We start from the raw sequence: 13,058 nt of genomic DNA on the forward strand, positions 1-13,058 counted from the left end.
TGGATGGATGAGAGGATGGTGAGTCTACATCTAACCGGATTCAGAAACTTCCAGCCTTTTTGACTATGTGCCAAGTGCTCTGGGTAATAAAACTAATAACCTAAAAAGGGCATTAATATGAAGGTAATGAACAAAAATTTACATCAAATCAACTTTTTTTTTCAAAATCACACTAAAAACAAAAAGAGCCGCCATTTACCACTAAGTGGTGATGACGTCACAACGGCGCTCGTGCCAGGCGAGGTGCACCGAGGTCGTTGCTGATGGGAGGTCATGGGGACAGGACTCAGGTGTTATGGGTTTACTGAATGAGATATTTCACTCGACGCTGGGGGGGATACGAGCCTTCGAGTGGCAGCCCCAAAAATTTGGAACACCCCGCCTGCCACCAGATGTCCGAATAGCGGCGAGTGTCTCTCAATTCATCTCTTGAGAACCGCTTTTTGTGTTCAGTTTGTTGTCCTTCCCCCCGCACCTCCGATTATAGCACGGTTGGCTACGTATGGTGCGAAAGAAGTTCAACGTACATGAAATGCAGCTGGCTGCATCTCACAATGATGCTCAATCTCCCAGTTCTAGTTCAGGCTTAGGGGACCTTCACAAGTCGTTCTCCTCTGCCTATGAAAGAAATAAAAATCCCTCCTTTTTCCCATGACCACGCGACGTAACGCTCGCGTCTCAGCGCACGGCGTCGTGCTCGTGTCGTCCCGCATGGGCTGCTGTTAAATTTTTGTTTTTATTTTGATTGCAATGCAACGAAGATCCCGGTACAAGGTACAGACCGCAACAAGGGGAGAAGTTACAAACTCCGTGGACTAAACAAGCCCCAACTCAGCACTCCTGGATCTAAAGATGTGGAGGAGATTGGACTTACTGCCCCACACACACAATGTCGGGGACTATGAGTGGGAGCGTCTGTTGTTATATGGGGGGCGGGGGGGGGGTAAGACAAGACTGTGGTGGTGATGTTCTCTGGGAGATGGAGCCTTCTGCAGCCAGGCTCCGAGATTGTGGAATCCTCTTGCTCAGCCCATTAGGGACTCCGAGTCTGTTTCACTTTTTAAATCACAGTCTTAAACTCACCTATTTATACTGCAGGTTTTCCATGTAACTTAATATTTTAAAAAAACAATGCTGTTGTTCTTTTGGATTACTGTGCACTTATTATTATTCGAGAGCAGACATTGATTTTGTTATTATCAGCTTTCTATTTCACCTAGATTGTATCTATATTTGGGAATGTAGTTTTATTTTACGTGCCACTTTGAAATACTTCAATATGAAAGGCGCTTTATGAAATAGAGGTTGTTATTATGATTAAAGGTAGGGGGGAGCCTACACGCGCCAAATTAACTTATCGTCACTTGGGCTGTAGTTGAAAATCGCACTTGTGGCGTACTGTACTGCACCTGTGTTGTCGGGCATGGAGGCCTGATCGGTGTTCCTCTCCTTCTTGAACACCACGTTTCCAAACTGCAGCACGGACGACACGACCCGGAGCAAGGCTGCGGCGGACAGGAAGACACGGGCATGGTGAGCGTCAGTGACAGCGTGGACCGCGTCGGCCACATCGCGGCGTTACCCGCGTCGCATCGCTGGCGGTCTCCGGCATCATCGGTCGCATCGTCGTGGCATAGGTCGCATCTCGGTAGCAACTCCGCCGTGCGTGGCACCAACGCGAAGCAGAAGCTCAAGCACCTGGAAACCGCAATGGTGTTCAACACAGCGAAGACTTCACGTCCGTCAGCCTACGCTCTCTCAAGTCTTATCGCGTGCGCTTGGTCACCCTTTGGTTTTGTTTACACTATTCCCTCGTTATTCGCGAGGGATACGTATGTTCCGGAGATGTCCGTGAGTAGCAAATTATGCAGTTAATGATGTTGGCCTATGAAAATTAATTACCTTATTAAATACATATATATAAAAAAGGGAAATTTGTGAATGTGTGTCTGTTCGAAATGTTTAGCATACTTTCCGACATGCAACAAACTTGAAATTTGGCATGTGGGTAGCTTCCAGACTGGACACAATGCAAAAGTATAAAAATAGATTATTGTATTTGGGGGGGGGGGGGGGGGGAGAGGGGGGGCGCAATAATGGATATAAGTGAGCGGTGACGTCAATTCTATGATGTCACCCGCATGCGGCAGCGTCATGCAGCGTGCCTGCTGACGTCACGCATCCCCCCCCCCCCACCCTCCGCGTAGGCCGTGTATTAATCCAAGACAAGAATCCAAGTCTCGTGCGAAGCCGGCTAGTAAAGCTAGTAAATAATAAATCACATCACTTTCTCTATCATCACTTTGTCTCATCATTTTTTTTTTCTCTCTCGATGCAGTCGTGTAGAGTTCCAGATACGATCCGCAGATAGTCAAAATCGCGGACAGCAAGTTCGTGAATAATGAGGGAATACCGTACGTACTGTTTTGTTTCCTGCGCTGAATTTTCTGAACGTGAACTTTGCCTCCCCGAAAGTGATTTTACTCCAGTACATTCCCTTTCATCTCAACGAGCTCCATTTTACAGGCCTCTTTTTTATTCACTGCCAGGTGAAGACCTTCCCATGGCACGGCTCCATCCGCCGCTGCATGAGCGCCTCCGCCGTGCAATGTCGGTGGTCATGGGGGAGTGGGTTCGCGAAACGGGGCGGGGGGGGGCAGGCGAGAGCAGCAAGCCGGGTACCGCTTGGTTCGTAACGCAAGCGCGCTCACCGATGAGCCACCGTCGCCGCCACTCCAACCCGCACCCCCCCCCCCACCCACTCAAAATCGGCCGAACGTCGCGAGCTGCAAATACATTTCAATGATTGATCGCAGCACTTCGTACGCAAGTCCAATCCATAGAGCCGCGACCGTCCTAGGGGCCTTTGCCAACGACGTCACGTTGAACGACATTCACCCGCCCGCAGCGCATACCGTTTGGCCGCCATCATGACCCGCTCGCCCAGAAAAGGAGGAAATTCGTTGATTGGCCGATATACATATATCTATGAATACAATTACGGCTGTGCTTATTTGAAAACTAATTTCTTTAAAACTGCTTTTTGTGTTTAGTTTGTTGTCCTTCCCCCACACCTCCAATCATCACGGTTGGCTAAGTATAGTGCGAAAGAAGTTCAACATACATACACGCATATATTGAAACAAATACCTTTAAAAGATCTGAAAAACCATAAAACCCAGGCAGTAAGAGTTCGATTCCCGCCCGTGGCCAACATTAGCGGAAACTAGAACCGGTTCTGGGCACCACCCCCCCCTCCCCCCAAACATTACGTGAACCAATGTTGGTGACGTATGATCAAACAACCACACACGACCAGCATCGTGTGGGGGAGGCCTTTGCCCAGCGATAGATTGACACAGGGCCGTAATCTAGTATCACTATTATTGTAACTCATGGGCCAGCAGGCAGAGGCATCGCGGGCTGCGCCCAGCTGCTGCCGCGGCAGGTGGACTTAGTTTCAGGCCGTAGTGCAAGTCATGGTGTCGCTCACGCTTTAAAATAACTATGGCGGCACGGTTACACAGCAGCACGGGACATCCACTGCCCAGCCCCCCCTCACCCCCCCCCACCCCCCAGACAGCTGCGCCCTTCCAGCACCAGTTCCAAATACGTGCGGCCGTCTCCTCCCAGCTGATACACGACAAGTCCATTACCGCTCGCTTAAAGGACGTCTTCATCATCGTCGTCATCATAATCATCCGCGATCAATCCACTGCTGGATGAAGGCGTTGCCCACGCTCTCGCCGTACCATCACAATCGTGCGAACTAACGCTCCGGCCAGCACCTCCGCGCGAGAGCCGATGCCATCGCCCCGTCCTCACACGGGAGACATCCACTCAGGCGCGTCCCGCCCGTTTGTTCTGCCACTCCCGTCGGTCTTCGTCCCTTCTCGACGTGACACGTCCCGCCCAAGCCCTCTCACTATTGATACTCGTCAGTGCCTTTAATCTGTGAATCTAAATATGCGTTTAGATTGCTTAGATTATTTGGCTGCTGTAAATTTCCACATGATAAGGCACTTCGTTGAGCTATCATTTGCGGGCAGTTCGCTTCTGAAAAAGAAGCAAAAAGCCCAGTGGGCGTTACCTGGTCAAAAATAAAAGTTGTTTATAAAAAAAAAATTGTGATTTGTTTACCTTTCCTATACTTTGCACTCCTACTGTATTTTTGTGTTGTTTGTTGTTGTAACTTTCTGATCCGCCTCTACTGGACATCTGTGAAAAAGAGCTTCATCGCTTATCGGATTTCTCCAGTATAATTATTCTGATTCTCATAATCCATCCTCTGCTCTTCCTATACCTCGACGTAATTAGATGCATGGATTCTCTCCGTTCGTCTCGGTGCGCTTTTCAGTTTTTGTTGCTCCATTTTCTTCGTTGCTGTCCACACGTCCGATCCACACTTCAGGGCAGGCGGTCCCGCATCGGCGGTTGACATTCATAACCAACCCCCGTGCGTGCCGTTTGGCGGCGCTTCATCGTTTCAACAACGAGCGTCCTAACGTCTCCTCTGCTCCCCGTCTTTCACGACGAATGTGTCGTGGGGCGAGCGACTGGCGAGGCAAGCAGGGCGGCAACGGCTGACTTGAACAAATCGTCGTGCCAGCGGGGAACATCGATGCAATGCATTTCAGATTTGAGCGACGGCAGTTGAAGAACAAGACGCCCAATCGGTGAGCGGAAACGTTTGTTATGTACATTCGCGAATATTTCCTTCACCACTGTTCCTGTGCGCGGTTGCATTCGGACACTGCGATACAAGTCCATGCGGTTGCTGCGAAATCGTCATCGAGATCGGTGACCGTACGGATTATTCACGGCTTGTCACAGGATACCCTCCACAGGACAAAGACCCCCTTTGAAGGTGAGAAGCTGACCACTTCTTGGGTTTCCCACTTTGCTGCTGCGTGCGGTGCCGAACGGTAAAGGCGATGCCTTGCTTTACACCGCTGCTGGCGGATGTGTCTTCAAGCTAGCTCCTTTACAGGATCACTTTGTCCTTAACTTTTCCATGCTTGCCAGAACATTTTTTTTAAGGGCTGGGCGTACCCGCAGATTTGACGCACTGCACGCGACGTGCCGATCAGCTGACCGCGGTGCGCCACCCATTTGCACTGCCGGACGGAAAGAGGCGAGAGGACAGCTGGGGCAGGATTTAGGACCAGTACCCCATTGTTTCAACTGCCACGCCAGGAGATAGAATCCAGCGACTTTTGAACGCCGAGTCGAGCGCGATCACCATTGCAGAAATGGCAGCATCACGCTCACAGTGTGTACACACCTGTAACTCAGCGCTTTGGAGGCAAGGCATTGTGGGTGAGAGACCTGTGAAACTCCCAACGCCATAGGCCTGCAGAGGCAACCAGGAGGTGGCGGTATGTAAAAGGGGCTTGCGAACCCATCTGTGCGGACTTTTCAGAGTTATCCCACCCTCCTCCCTTTTCGTACGTGGGAATTTCTTCCGGATGCTCTCGTACGTTACGCAGTAAAAATATAACTTGAGAGCGAATAAACGTTTAAAATGACGCTCTTATATTTATTTAATGAACCCTAATCAGTCGGATTGTACAAATTTACTGATACAGTACACAATGTACTTTGGCGTCAGCAGCGGCAATGTACACCTGGTATCAGGTACTTTGCAGGCAAGGATTGGCGATTCACACGGAGAATAGTTTTAGGACTCCAAAACCGGCTGGGATTGCCAAGGTAACTATGCAGAGGAGATAGCAGTACAGCAAGTGGGTGCACGGCAGAGCATTGACTGTTATCCCTCGTGTGTGTGGTGGGTTTCCTCTGGGAAATGGAAGAATTAATGCAAGAGGTCAAAAAGACCCATGAAGAAGCATCCAGAAAAAAAAGTATTGAGAGTCAGGCAAGCTTTCCTAGGTTGTCGCCGCCAATTTGATCACATTAAGTTATCGTGTTCGGCCACTATGTAGCGATCCGACCAAATCGGAGTCGTTCAGAACAGTCTCTCTACCACCCGACAAATTTGCCAAACGAATTAAATCGGTCACGTGGTGTAGGTGTACAAGAGTTTAACGTCCCAATTATGATTGTATCACCACCTCACCGGTGAGCTGAAAAACAACCCTCACAACCATTGCAAAACTGAGGTCGTGGGAATTTTCCTTCGGCTTCCCGTTTAAACATTCTTTTGGATCGTTTTACGAACCATGACACGAGTGCCACAGAAACGGTTAACCGGCAGCGCAACGCGACGCAGGCCACGGCACCCGGCACCCACCCATCTGCTCCTCGTGAGCGAAGCCCATGATGCGCAAGGACTCCATGGTCTCCTGGAAGTTGTCCTTGTCCTGCTGCCCAGGGATGGGCACGTAGCCATTGGACAGGAAGCGGTAGTTGGTGAAGCTCTCCAACAGCAGCTCGGCTGCGTCGCATACACGCACACGACAGCAACAATCGGATTACAGCAACCGCACCTTGCTCTGGGGGTTGAACGCAAGCTCTTTAAGGAGCGCCCCCCACCCCCATCCCCCGCTCATGCGTTATTCTTGACCATCGTCCATTATTCCCTTCAGGGGGCTCTCACCCCGGCAATGATGCTCGTGCATGCGCGACGGTGAGGGTGAGAGAGGAGAGAAAGAGATGGTGGGTGACGGAGTTTCAACCGGGGGAGGGGGGGGGATGTCGCTTACTGCGCAGGTGCTCGGTGGCGCCGGTGAGCAGCTGGTAGAAAATGTGGAAGGCCCGCTCGTCCTTGGCCTGACGGATCGCGCGCGACTTCTCCAGCAGGTCTTGAGGGCCAACGCTCCGTCAAGGGGAAGTAAACGACGCTTCTCAACGTCACTCGGCGCAACATCGTTGTCGTGAGATTTAGATCGCGCCATCGTCACCTCCACCACGACTTGCTCCGTGTCCCTTCCTTTAAGGCACATCTTAAACCTGCGGCTCGGAAGCCGAATGCAGCTCTAAGAACTGCTTCGTAACGCAATTCATTTAGGACCACCATCTCGTATAAACCACATGCTCCTTGTTATTTTGGTTGCAGACCCCTGCCCTCGCCCATCCTACTCCCCGTCCCCGCTCCCCAGCTACGACCAGGCCTACCCAAACCCCTATCATTACCCCGATTACTACTCCTGCTGCTACTTCCCCCAGCGACGATCAGGCCTACCCCAATCTCTCCTTAACTACTCCCCGCGTGGTCTCCGAACAGTCATCGCAACTACACGACCACTTTTAATAACCTCACTCTTGATCTCAACCACTTTCATCTCATGTACGATTTCGTAATTGTTGTAAAGCGCCTTGGGATAAGGAGCTCTATATATCGCGACAAGATAAGATCGTCAGGGCACATCAACGTCATCTTCCTCGCCGCACCTGTCATGCAAACCGTCAACTCTCAGACACACGGCTCAAACCCTACACTCAAGAACACCGTTTCATCCACCTTCTCGCTCACTCACTCTCACACTCATTACTAATTCGCCGCCTGAGATGAACACTGCTCGCTCCCTCGCTCCCACGTAAGCCGCTCATTAACGCGCCGGGCCTTGCCAAGACCCCGGTTCGAGTCGCACATTTCTGGCCGCGAGCCCAAACGCTGGATGTGCGTAGCGCCCGTACCGTGCACCCGCATCTAACACAAGGGGGGGGGAAGGGGGAGTAGCGGGCGCTATAGAATTAAGGAGCGGGGGGGTGCCTCTCGTAGCTCATGTAAATGAGGCTGCGTGCCCACACCCCCACTACAACAGCTCCACTTGCAGCGGTTTGGGAAATAATCACAGCTACTGGGCGCGTCTTTAATGTGGATGCCTACATAAACGGCACACGCGCAAGAATGGCGCGTGTCGCACAAACGCCTCGCTCGTTTGTGCGAAACAGACCTACACAGATGGCGGCGAAAACCGTCGCGTGAATTCCGGTCGTCGTCCTTGCAGCAGCAGCGGCTTTTTTGGCTGGCCATCGAACAAAGACGGCCACCGCATCGCTCGCACGCTTTCAGATGCGCTCCTGCGGCCGTTAGAAACGCTCTTCCTTCCGAAATTAGGAAGCCACTGGAGCTATGCAATTTTAAATCTCGATCGAAAACGTATTAATTTAGAACTGCTTTTTGTGTCTAGTTTGTTGTTCTTACCCCGCACCTCCGATTAGCACGATTGGCTGGTACGGTCGGGAAGTTCAACTTTCTTACCTTTTCTCCACCTTGCTCTCATATCTTTTTCGTATTGTCCGTCGATGTAACTCACCGACCTAGTCCCTGCTGGACATCTGTAAATAAAGGCTGCGCAAAGCCTCATCGGATTCCACCTCTTCCTTCCTCCTCCCTCTCCTCCTTCTGCCTCTTTCTTCCCTCCCTCCCTGCCTCCTCCACCAGTCTAAACAGAGATTCCGATTGAATCTCTCTGTGAGGGGGCCAGCGGCCGCCGTCACGTTTCAGCGAGGCAGCCGCTCGCGCCACCACAAATGGCGGAGTTGTTTATTTGGTTTTCATCTAAGGGGCTCGGGGTGCGAGCCATTCCGTTACGAGTGCGAAACACTCTGTGTTGCTGCGTCTGTGGGAGAAAAATCGCGTGTGCTTTTTTGGTCGTGGCGAGGCATGCGAAGAAAATAAACTCCTGTAACAGGGACGGGCGCACACAAATCACGCTCGCCGCAGTCCTGGCGAGGCCCCGTCACTCTTTAAAACAAACACGGCTCGCAAGAAAGGATACACGTCTCAATGTTTGCCCCGACAATGTAGCCAGCCACGTCAAAGTTGATCCTGATGAATTTCCCCTGGGGGAAGAGGAGGTGGATAGGGGATTGGGGGGAGGGGGGGAAGAGTGAGTATTTTTCACCTCTTCGAGTCATCCGTAACCACCACCACCCTGCAGTCACGAAAGCTTTAAATCGAAATTTCACGCCGCCACTTGTAACATCTGGATTGCATACAAACCGTAACTATATAACAAAGATTTATAGTACGTCAGATACGTTAACATTTAATCACGTGTCATAAATTGGACCAAGCAATTTGTGGGGTGGGGTGGGGAAGTGGGGGATGGGGGTGCCAGTGGTGGGGAAGAAGCATCGTTAGGAATTCTGACGATGCTCCGGGTTCGCGCGGGAAGTGCTCCCCCCGGGCAGAGCCATTGTCTTGCGGTGGCTTCATTTAGCAACCCCACTGCTGCTGCTGCTGTTGCTGGTTAGGGGTGACGGTGGGTGGGTGGATGCAGAGGTCACGGGGGGTGAGCGATGATTTATTGGCTGCCTGTTCATCCGACCATTCTGCGTGCGCCGTCCAGCTAAAATGCAATCTCTACGGCCGCGCGGCACACGATCCCTGCTTTGCTGCCTCGCAAATCTCACACGCCACCGCCAAGCAGGTCAGAGCAAGGTGGCGATGAGGCGCGAGGCGCGCCAGGTCACGAGAGGTCGACGCTTCCCTCCGACGCCACATGAGGAGGGGGGGGGGGCATGGCAACGCAGCGATCAACGGCGGCAGCCCGGGCTCCAGTCCTGCTGTGCACTGCCAATGATCGTTTGTCTATTTGGCTTCCCAACAGACAGACTCGGCCTGCTTACGAGCGTCCGGGGTTGTTGTGTTAACCGAGTTGAGTCGTGTTTTCCCCTTCAATTCGAATTCAGTGCGTTCTGAGGCAGCCAGCACGAACATGACAGCACTACAGACACACGTGCAACTATTTTATTTTTTTACCATAAGGTCCGCTGAGATATATAGCTCTTTTTCGGAAGTGACCTAGCCACCAATGATAGCTCGACGAAGTGGCTTATGTGGGAATTTATAGCAGCCAAATAATCTAAACGCATGTTTCTAAATGTGGACGGAAAAACCGGAGGACCTGGAGAACAATCCACGCGACTACTGGGAGAACGCGCAAACTCCCTAATATACAAGTGTGACCAAGTGAGGTAGTTAACATTTCGCCACCGTGGCGTAAATGCCACTTGTCCCATAGAGAACCGTGTCACAGCCCTCACGCAAAGTTCACTCGCCAGGCTCGTAAAGGAAAGTTTTCTTGAAAGACAAGACAAAGATCCCCTCCCCCCGCCCCATTTAGCCTTGATAGATTGGAGTGGAGTAAGTGCTCTTAGCAAAGCTTTGTCTCCCCGCTGCTGGAATTCACACAGTGAACAAGTTAATGATTTGAGGCCTAGTCAGTCTTGTGCAGGCCACTCTGAACATTTTCAGATGACACTTGCCACTGACGATGGACGTCACTGGGAATGGAACCGAGGTTGCTGGGACTTGTAGCGAAACAGACAAAGCACTGTGTAACCACTCTGCCTATTTGTATACGTGACAAAGATCCTCCGTATAGCCTTCACAGACTCTATGGGTAAGTGCTGTTAGCGAGCACCTATGAAGGCTCGCACGGCCCATGAGGGAGTGGGGGGCCAGCACCACGCCCGACCACCTCTGTCTCCCCAGTGGCGATGTTTACAAATCGCACCAGGCACTCATTTGAGGCCGAGTTGACCTAGGGGAGGTCCAGGACCAGTTCAGATAATCGTCACCGGTGTTTGCCATGAGCGGGAATGGAACTCGGGTCATCGGGTTCATCGCGCACATGCACGCACGCACGCACGGAGTGATCATCGCCTGGTCTCCTACGTGCAGCGACACACGTCAGCGGTGCACTCACAAATCGGGAGGAGTTGTCATTCTTGACCGTCTTGGCATTGCCGAAGGACTCGAGGATGGGGTTTGCTTGCAGCAGCTGTCTCTCGAGCTCCCCCTGCGAAGGCAAAGTGAGAGGCAGGGGGTCATGGCGATCCGCGCCGTCATTAATACGCCGCTATTTTTAGGCGTCTCTCAGTGCGACGACAACGACGAGACTTCCTGTGCAGGGCCGCGTGCGGCAGCCGTGAACGGAGAGAGCCGCGGTGCGACTCCACGAGCAGTCGCAGTGGCGGCGATTCTCACCCAAAACCCACCGATCGACTGCATAAACCTCACCGGGCCCAGAGGGGCACGGGAGTCACTCTCGGGAATTAACAGGAATCTGTGCCACCGGTTGCTGTCAACAAAAAAAAAGATCCTGGGAATTTATTTTCATTAATTTTATTACCCCACCCTCTCGCCACCACCCCCAACCCCCCGAGAATATTATTTTCTTTTGTTAAATGAACCTCATGGCGGGACCCCGGGGTCCCATAAGCACCCGGCTGGCTCTCGCATAAACATTATATTAGAATGGAAACACACACTTTGATCTTTTTCACCAATGGGTTTGAAGGATGGTGGCAAGTGTTATCTTGTTAAACTATGCCTTTAGAACTGAAAATTAATTACCTGCAGTACCTCTATTTAAATACACTATCGAAAAAATCATTTACACCCCTCTGTCAATCATCGTGTTTCTCAGTGTGGATTTGTGAACACACTTTGTAAACAGTACATAAAATAGTACGCGTTTTCAATGCGCTGTTCATATTGTAACAAGCGTTTATATCAATGTTACTCTACAGAGCAGTGGGTCACCGCTCCTCTTATCCGCATTGATACGAGCGGTATGTGGGGACTGCGGCTTAACCGCAAAAAAATACCTATCTGCACAGATGCATACGGACAAGAGAAGTATTATCAAACAGGAGGAATTAATGGTGCAACGCATCTCATCTGTTAAATATCTGCAGGTAATAGAATTGTCATCGATTGATCCTGGCTGCAGACATTGGTAGGTCACAAATAATAATGAAGATAAGAGGAGCAGTTTCACTGTATTATGGATACCGTTATGACAAATAAAGGACTTAAGTCGTGTAGGCAGTTTCAGCAGCTTTGGATAAGACTTATGATCCTGCCCATACTCGAGCATGGAGTGCAGCATTCGCTTGTTCAGCTCTTGTGCGCATTCGTCCTCACTGCTGCGCTTGGACGACACGACAACAGAATGATCCGCGCCAGGTGGGTCGTGGCGTTTATGTGCGCGGTGGGACAAAGTCGCCCAAAGTAAATAAATTAATTACGATTTTGACTTGCGTTTATTCGGGACCCCGGACTCCCGCCATAAGGTTCAAATGGATAACTCCGGAAAATATTCGAGGGGGGTGAAAATGAGAAATCATTATTTGTATCAGCTTAACACTTAAATGGCCCAGAAGCATCTCAGAGCGCCTTACGTCATATCTCAACTCGGTCATCCCAATGGCCTGCTATAGATTTATGTATTTTTTTTGTTAGCCAAGGGAACCCGCTGATCACAGCTGTTCCCCCGTGCTGCCCAAGGTGGTGATGCGGCACTGCCCTGCGAGTGGACATTAGTTGGTGAGTACGGGAAGATGTTGCTCTAATCATTCTGATTCAGCAATTGTGCGAGTATAAATACACTGATATCAGCTGCGATGAAAGTTGTTCGTCTGTCGAAACTTTGAACAAGGGGTCAAATACTCTTTGGTTATTTCGGTAAAGTCACGTTGAGACGATGAAAATATAAGGATGGGGTTTTACCCGTTTTGGCAATAAAACAGTTGCGTTAAGATGTTCGAACACCAAATCGATACCTTATGCAAGGCATCCAGTCTACATTAACCACACGTACTTGTGGCAAAACATGCAAATAAACGTGCTCTGATAATATACCTACGTGACTTTACCGAAAGAACCAAAGAGTATGGATTCCTGCAGTCACGAAAGCTTCAAATCGAATGGGGTCAAATCACAATTACAATTAAACACGATGGCTCGAGTCTATGGTGGAGAGTGTAATATATCTGCTAAACTACGGCTTTCATGGGTGACAAATGGATAAACTATATAATAAACTATATCATTAGACGTTTCAGTTCATGCATGTTTAAATTGGGGCCTTTTATTCAACCCGAAGCTCAGGTGAACAATGATTGAAGATCTAAGAATGGCCATCGTTGTCTCAGAGTTTGCCCAAATTTGGGCAAAAGTGAATGTGCGAAAAAAACAGCGAGATGACTACGGAAGGAACTGCATGACTCTCGCGTCGGCAGCAAACAGGCTTACGAGGCAGCACGGTGGGGGAGCAGCGGGTGGGTGGGGTAGGTCGGGGGGGGGGGCACGGAGATTTTCTTCGACGCAACCCGTCCCCGCAATCTGGAACGTTTCT

General features: G+C 50.7%; 1 protein-coding gene across 6 annotated transcripts in view; it reads right to left on the bottom strand.

Moving 5' to 3' along the window:
- Positions 1 to 13,058, bottom strand: part of LOC133347982 (myosin-10-like) — a 77,060-nt gene that overhangs the window by 38,071 nt on the left and 25,931 nt on the right. For 3 of the 6 annotated variants that reach the window (XM_061560745.1, XM_061560747.1, XM_061560744.1), the window contains exons 8-12: positions 10,623 to 10,715; positions 8,688 to 8,751; positions 6,666 to 6,764; positions 6,254 to 6,397; positions 1,410 to 1,505 (exon numbers count right to left, since the gene is read on the bottom strand). In XM_061560745.1, the coding sequence (XP_061416729.1) occupies positions 1,410 to 1,505; positions 6,254 to 6,397; positions 6,666 to 6,764; positions 8,688 to 8,751; positions 10,623 to 10,715 (496 nt within the window). Of the gene's footprint in view, positions 1 to 1,409; positions 1,506 to 6,253; positions 6,406 to 6,664; positions 6,765 to 8,687; positions 8,752 to 10,622; positions 10,716 to 13,058 lie in introns of all 6 variants that reach the window. The other 3 variants (XM_061560742.1, XM_061560746.1, XM_061560741.1) reach the window with 1 other exon arrangement.

Source organism: Lethenteron reissneri, chromosome 26 (assembly GCF_015708825.2).
Source record: "Lethenteron reissneri isolate LAM-NWPU_2019-01 chromosome 26, ASM1570882v1, whole genome shotgun sequence".
In the NCBI taxonomy this organism is placed as follows: Eukaryota; Metazoa; Chordata; class Hyperoartia; order Petromyzontiformes; family Petromyzontidae; genus Lethenteron; species Lethenteron reissneri.